General features: G+C 41.0%; 1 protein-coding gene across 1 annotated transcript in view; it reads right to left on the reverse strand.

Moving 5' to 3' along the window:
* GLYR1 (glyoxylate reductase 1 homolog) overlaps positions 1-5948 on the reverse strand; it is a 13172-nt gene extending 7224 nt beyond the window's left edge. Inside the window, exons 1-4 of the mRNA XM_010171301.2 lie at positions 5816-5948; positions 5001-5243; positions 1931-2017; positions 961-1017 (exon numbers count right to left, since the gene is read on the reverse strand). Coding sequence (XP_010169603.2) covers positions 961-1017; positions 1931-2017; positions 5001-5243; positions 5816-5902 — 474 coding nt within the window. The 5' untranslated portion in view covers positions 5903-5948. The remainder of the gene's footprint in view (positions 1-960; positions 1018-1930; positions 2018-5000; positions 5244-5815) is intronic.
* Positions 5949-6661: the final 713 nt, after the last annotated feature.

A 6661-nucleotide genomic window follows, 5' to 3' on the forward strand; every position in this document is an offset into this window, starting at 1 on the left:
TGCCTTAGCTCAGTAAGAGAAAATAAAAACAAAAACATATTGCAACATACTAACCTCTTCCTTTCCCACGCTGCCCAGCAGCTCAACTTGTCTTCTAACACAATTACTGCAAACTCCTTTCTGTAATTCATGTGCCAGGCTTCTCTAGAGGCAAGGATCCAGGGCACCCCTACTCTCACATTTGCCCAAAGAAAACAGACATCTCTAAAGCCTAACACAGAGCACCCTGCCTCAGATCTATGCTCAGTATGTCAATGCCGCTGTGGAAGCAAAACCTTCTTGTTAATATGAGAAGACACGTGGCTTTCAGCAAACATTAAGGTGAAGGCAGCTCTTTTCCACACTGCTTATTGTGAGCTTGTCTAGATTAAAACTGTTAGCTGCTTTTAATCCTCCTGGCTCTGCCCAGATCCTCAGATAGATTTAAATCATTTGTCATTTAATCTGATCTTTCCTTTCCTGTCCGATGTTCACTGCTGAAGATAAAATCCTGCAAGTCTTTCTGACTCTCAGGAGATAAAATGGATATATTTTACAGGGAGCTTTTCTGGTCCTGGAAATTCTCCTTGCCATATTCAGTTAAGTGACAAGTTCATCCACATGAATGAACTGGTAGGACAACCAAAGAAAATCAAACAGTTTTTAAACAGAAAACCAGCTTTTCCTGCCCCTCAATGTTCAATCTACAAAAATTATTACAACAAATCTGTCAAATCCTGGTGCTAGATAATCTTTAATTACTTTAACTATTCACTGTACTCAGAATGCTAAATCATTCTAAACCTTAATGTTAGGAAGTAATTGAAATATAAAATTACACATGAGAATCTAATTGGCACTAGCCCCCAAAGAACAGAATTTCACAGCTCTTCACTCATACTTCATGTACTTAGTCCCAGCAAAGTGCAGCATGCCAAGCTAGACAGACCAGCAGAATGATGCTGTCTGACAAATCCTCACCTTCTCTGTCTGGCTCAGTAGGAAGTGATGAAAGTGTGGATCACTGTCCTTCACAGGCTGCAAGGAGAGAAAGTACAGGCTCAGAAACATTCACAGAGAGTCACTGAGCAACCACAACACAATTCCCTTGTTATCCCAAGCTGCATGAGAACAATAGTTTAAGGTGGAAAATACAAAAATGTATCAGCTGTATCAAGCAGCCTGTTTTAATTAAACAGTTTATACTGTGCTTCATTGTCAAAACCAAAGCCATTCAAGTCCAGTTCCTCATTTTTGGACATCTACAGGAAAACCAAAGGTTATGAGCAAGATTAACATGGGAGGAAGAGATCTCATATCCTGCTTCTTCCTCTTCCCAAGGAAATGAAAACACTTATTTTTTAGTTTCCAAGGAACTCCTTAAAACAGCATTTTGGGAATTGGCTGGAGATTACATCTAGCACTGTCACATGCTAGGCACATCCATATTAACAGTAACAAGGACTGTAGGCCCAAATATCTCACCTCTCTGATGAGCATCATATGCTGCAGCCCAGCATCACGCTGATTACTTATTTATGTACACACAAAAAAGAAAAGTTTCCAAAAGTTGCTTATGAGGGAAATCAAATGAAACCACCCCATATGACAGTATCCAGACAGGGAGAGACTATCCACATCATCTCCTCCAGTTTTGGGAATCCAGTCTCAGAAATACTTTTGAAATAAGAAATGTAAAAATGAGTGCAGCAAGTTAAGTGTGAATCTGCAAACTGTTCCTCAGAGACTGAAATCTCACTTCCCAGCATACTTCTTAATTGCCTAGGACATTGCCTAGCTTTGTTACACTACAGAATGACAGAACAAGAGCATCTTATTGTGTTCCTACAGGAGGAAGATAAGATCTTGCTATTTTACAGCCCAGACAAAAGGCTCTAGATTTGCTCGCAGTAACTCTGTTCCTAGATCAGTATGTTGTAAAGTTTCTCACCTCACTGACGCTTGGTGGCCATTTAAATCCAGCCACCGTTCCAGTCATCACTCTCTTCACTGTACTTGACTCTGGAATTGTGAGGTCCTGAGGAGACAGGAGGAGGATCAGAAAGAGCTTACAACCTGGTTCAGTGGCTGGTGACAGCACTTTCATCATACGAGCACAAATACAGAGTTCTGAAAAGCGCTACAAATGCTTTCCATTTCACACCTCTTTCTATGAAGAGTTTGCATTTAAACATACAGTGTATTATCAACACAGGTGAGGTGAAGAAAACGAACTGACAACGAAGGAATTCAACCACAGTTATGGCTTCTGGAGAATCCATTCTTCATATGTAAGAAGAATCATTGCACTTGTGTAATCATCCAGCATTTTTCTCCGGTGGATGTAAAAAGCTAAAATGGGTGAAGAACATCATCACAGTCACGAGGTCTGAACTCTTCTAATTCTCTGCTGTCATAAAAAAGTAGCCTACCTGCTAACAGGAGAACCTTCAAAGCCTGAGGCTGATAGCCACATCTGCTCAAGTTTGCAGAATCCAAGAGACAGAAACTGGTAAGGGGACTGCCCCATTCACTCAACAGGCCCCAATTTATAATGTCATGATAATACTTAACGCATGGCGGTTTTTTACTGTTAAGCAGATTAAAATTTATCTTTCTGGTTTTCCCAAGATAGATAGCTCTTTATTCTATAGGCCACAGGCATATGCTATAGACATAAAGGTCTTTATGCTATATGAAGAAAACGTGCAAGACTTCTGCATAGTATGTGTTATGTTCCAGAAATGAGGGTTCAAAAATGGAACCACATTATCTCCCCTCCAAAATTACTTCCTGAAAGTGCATAATATACCTTAGCATCCACGTAGAACCACAAGAGAAGAGCACAAAAAGTTTGCAAAAAAGGTAAGAGCAAGACTCCTGGAGATAATCCAGACTGATGCAACTCTTCCATCTGTTAGCAGGGACAATTTAGACATCAGTCTCCAAACGTAAAGTGGCGTTTCAGTCTATGGAGAGCCTTGCACACTAAAATTCTCTCCTTAGCGTCCATGCCACTGTTTCAACTGGTAAAGCATGGATGAAACCTACTCTTACACCTATGAAGTCATGTTAGCTCTTTGAAAATATTCACATAAGCTTAAAAATCAGAGTATTTTAATGTTCATGTATCCCTACAGACCATTTCTAGACAGAGCACACCTCAGCAACAACTGGATTCTCTAACTTTGTGCATCCTTATTACTTGGAAAGCCAGAATTTGTACTGGGACATGGCAAAAACCCCCAAATCCCAACACTGCAGTAATTCAGGACAGCAACATAAATGTTTTCTACCCTAGGGCTAAGAATCTGGGGAGATTATGGGAACCAGGCCAAGACAACGACCAGATTTTACAATTATTTCACAGGCTGAAAAATAGTATTAACGCAGTACTGTTAAATTTTCAGAGCAATTTCTTTAATTGTCAGTACCTTACTTTCCAGAAGCTATAAGGCTACTTTCCTACATTAGCCTGCTCATTTTCATGGTCTGTGGCCAGACATTCATCACATAGCTGGCCACCTCTTTGTGATAAGCTGTTTAAAACCACTCTGCCTCAAATTTGTCAGTAACATAATTTTTACTACCACAATTAACTCACTCAAAGCGCTCTGATGCCCTGAGGTAGCTAATACAGTAAAACCTAAGCATGCGATGTGTCAGCATGATCAGAATTCCCCCAGCTATTAGTTTTGATCAATTTTGGAATTAATCTAGCTCAAAGACACAAAAGCATTTTGCAAGTGGAAAAAAAGACCCGTGGCTTATTTTAACAGAAATATGTGAAGATACAACATGCTCATAGCAAGACACTTTGAAAGGTGAAAAGGATGTTGCTGATAAAGTGTCTTCCTGCATCAGTCAAGTCACAAGTTCATTAGCAAGAACTCACAAATACGCATTCACTCTTCCCCTCCTCCAACTCTCCTCAAAAGGAGGAGATGGGCTCTGTTGTGCAGCCTGATTTAACAGAAGCTGGCTCAAAAAAAAGCCAGTATTTCATAGCTAATACCTGAGATGATCAGCTTCAGTTTACTACATCAAGAAAGAGCTTGCTGTTCAAACAGTGAAGGACAATCCATTTGCAAATTTGGAGATCAAAGACTAACATCTTGACTTGCATCCTGAAGTGCACTGAAAGTAAAGATTGTGAAGCACAGCATAACGTGATCCCTTTGAAGTACAAGTGAGCAAGCAGGCTGCCGCATGGTGTATCAGCTGAAGTCTCCCAATGGTCTTCAAGTGTAGTCTCCGATGAAGTATGCGCATTGTAATAATCCACAGAAATAATTATCCATTTGGAAAAGGAAGATCTGGACCGTAACAGTGAGCTCCACAATAAATAAAAAGGCTGGAACTCTAGATGAGAGCAGACAAAGTATTGGTGGCTATCACTGCTTCCACAGCATCCAGAAATAACAGGGAAGTAACGGGAATAAAATAATAATGCTCCAAGGCTGGACCTTTATAATAGAGGATGGAAATATATCCTATAGCACAGAAGCTGAAATGAATACAATTAATTCTTCTGGTGTATTGCCCAGGCTACAAGAGTTTCTTCTTTAAGACCTAGCTTTTAAGAATACCCCAGCCTCTGTAAGTACTGAGGGTAAAGCAGAGTGACTACTAATCGCGTAACCACACAAAGTAGATGAGATGGGAGAAGGCAGGAATCTGATGAAGACCCACATCTCTTCACTAATCCTGCCCACACAAACTGAACTTGAAGGATGGCAAGATGAATGGTGGAGTCTCACAATACAGCTCTCAAAGCCCTCTCAAAGATATGAATAGAGCCACTCAAAATAACCGAATTGTAAAAACTACAGGAAGAATCAACAATACGCTTGCCAAAGGTAGTAGGCAGCCAAAGTGTCTAGAAGTAGTAACATGGAACAGCTTCAAACACCCCGATACTGAACTGACTCTTCCCGCTGGCCTGTTAGTCAAGGTGCCAGTCAACCCTCAAGTCCATCCGCAAAGTCCACAGGGCACTGGCGGACATGCACAACACAAACCTTCTCATCCTTGGGTGGACGCCCCCGCTTTCGGGGGCTCTGATCCTGGGCTCTTTTCAAAGGTGACTTTGATCCTCTCTCTGACGAAACAGAAGAGACTCTCTTTTTTCCTTCCCCTGTGCCCTTCTTCAGTTTCCCTTCAGACAAACTGGCTTTGCGTTTCTCCTCACCAGTGGATTGCTTGCCTCTTTCTTCACTGGAATTACGTCGATTTTTCTCTTCATTGGAGTTATGGGAAGACGCCTGAGAGATTACAGAATAGAAGATGGTAAGGAAAGAAGAGAAGAGCCGGAATGATTTTCATGCAAAACCAAGGATGTGAAGGACCCTGTGCTGATTACTATCAAGCAAAACAACAGCACAGCAACTTGAAAACTAGGTATGTTAGCCCTTTGAAGTCAGTGAGTGAAGTTCCTGGCTAGTTCTCCTGCAAAAACACATCAGTTTAGGTAAGCAAGTAACAGAACAGGCCACTTGAAGACTTGCTGGGAGTGCATGCACGTATATGCACTTCCAACATACTAAAGACAGGATTAGTAGATACGAAATTGTAACCCAAGACTCAAGACTGATTTATCAAATCATGATAAGCAGATCAATTAGCCCCTTCAGTTTCTCCATCAATTTATCACCGCTTTTATCCCCACCAAATAAGACTGAAGGGGGAAGAAGAAAGGATGGGGGGAAAAGGGGGAATGAAAATGAACTCCCCCTCAACTTGCCAAAGACAAAACTCCTTTCACATAAAAATGCATCCAACCATCACTCACGCCAAGACTTGTTTTGCTGCGCACAGTACAAGAGAACCCACTCACCTGGTCCTTGCCTTTGGTTTTTCTAAGAAACTCCTCTACAGCATCCACAGCTTGCTGGAAGCGCTTACCCTTGTTAATCTTTATCATTTCCTCTTTGTGAGGGTGATAAGGCTTCAGCTGCTCCACTTTGATCCAAGCACTAGAAACAAAATAAATTTAGTTATATTCTTCAAACAGCAACTTTCTCAACTACCCCACTTTTAAAAAACAACAGATACACTATTTTTCTCTAGAGTAACTGATGACAGCAGCCCAAACTCACTTGCTTTCTACAACCTGAAGGGGTGCGACTTCTGCATTCACCGAAAACTTTCTTTTGGCACTTTTACTTGCTTTCTCTCACATTTTATATCCTCTCATGCTAGCAGTGCTCCGCTCTAAGCATTATTCATATTCTCTGTCAGCAAGACAGCGTTTGGATGTGATCACAGGTACTTGTTTAGAACAAAGGCAATCTAGTGACTGCTCCTGTATCACCAGGAGCAACATCCACAGTCACATGCCTCCACATAAGGTAGTCAATAATACGAATCTGCTCCAGAGGCTGCTGAAAGCAGAGGCCACACAACAATCCTAAGCCATCAAATCCTTTTTCGAACATACTGTGTACACACGTGCCTACAAAAACTGCAGGAAAAAACCAAAATTATGTATCTCACAATAGAGCTGACCACAAATAAAGTGAGCCTCAATGCCACTGCTCATTGCTAAACATATTTCTGATGTACCTTGATATTCTACACAAAAACATTTTCATTTTTGAGGAAAAAGAATCATTTTCTTCACTGTTGATATTTTAAGATAAACTGGTACAGTAGCAGAGTATTAACCTGACTGCAGTCCTGT

The sequence above is a fragment of the Antrostomus carolinensis genome, unplaced genomic scaffold, assembly GCF_000700745.2.
Source record: "Antrostomus carolinensis isolate BGI_N321 unplaced genomic scaffold, ASM70074v2 scaffold34360, whole genome shotgun sequence".
In the NCBI taxonomy this organism is placed as follows: domain Eukaryota; kingdom Metazoa; phylum Chordata; class Aves; order Caprimulgiformes; family Caprimulgidae; genus Antrostomus; species Antrostomus carolinensis.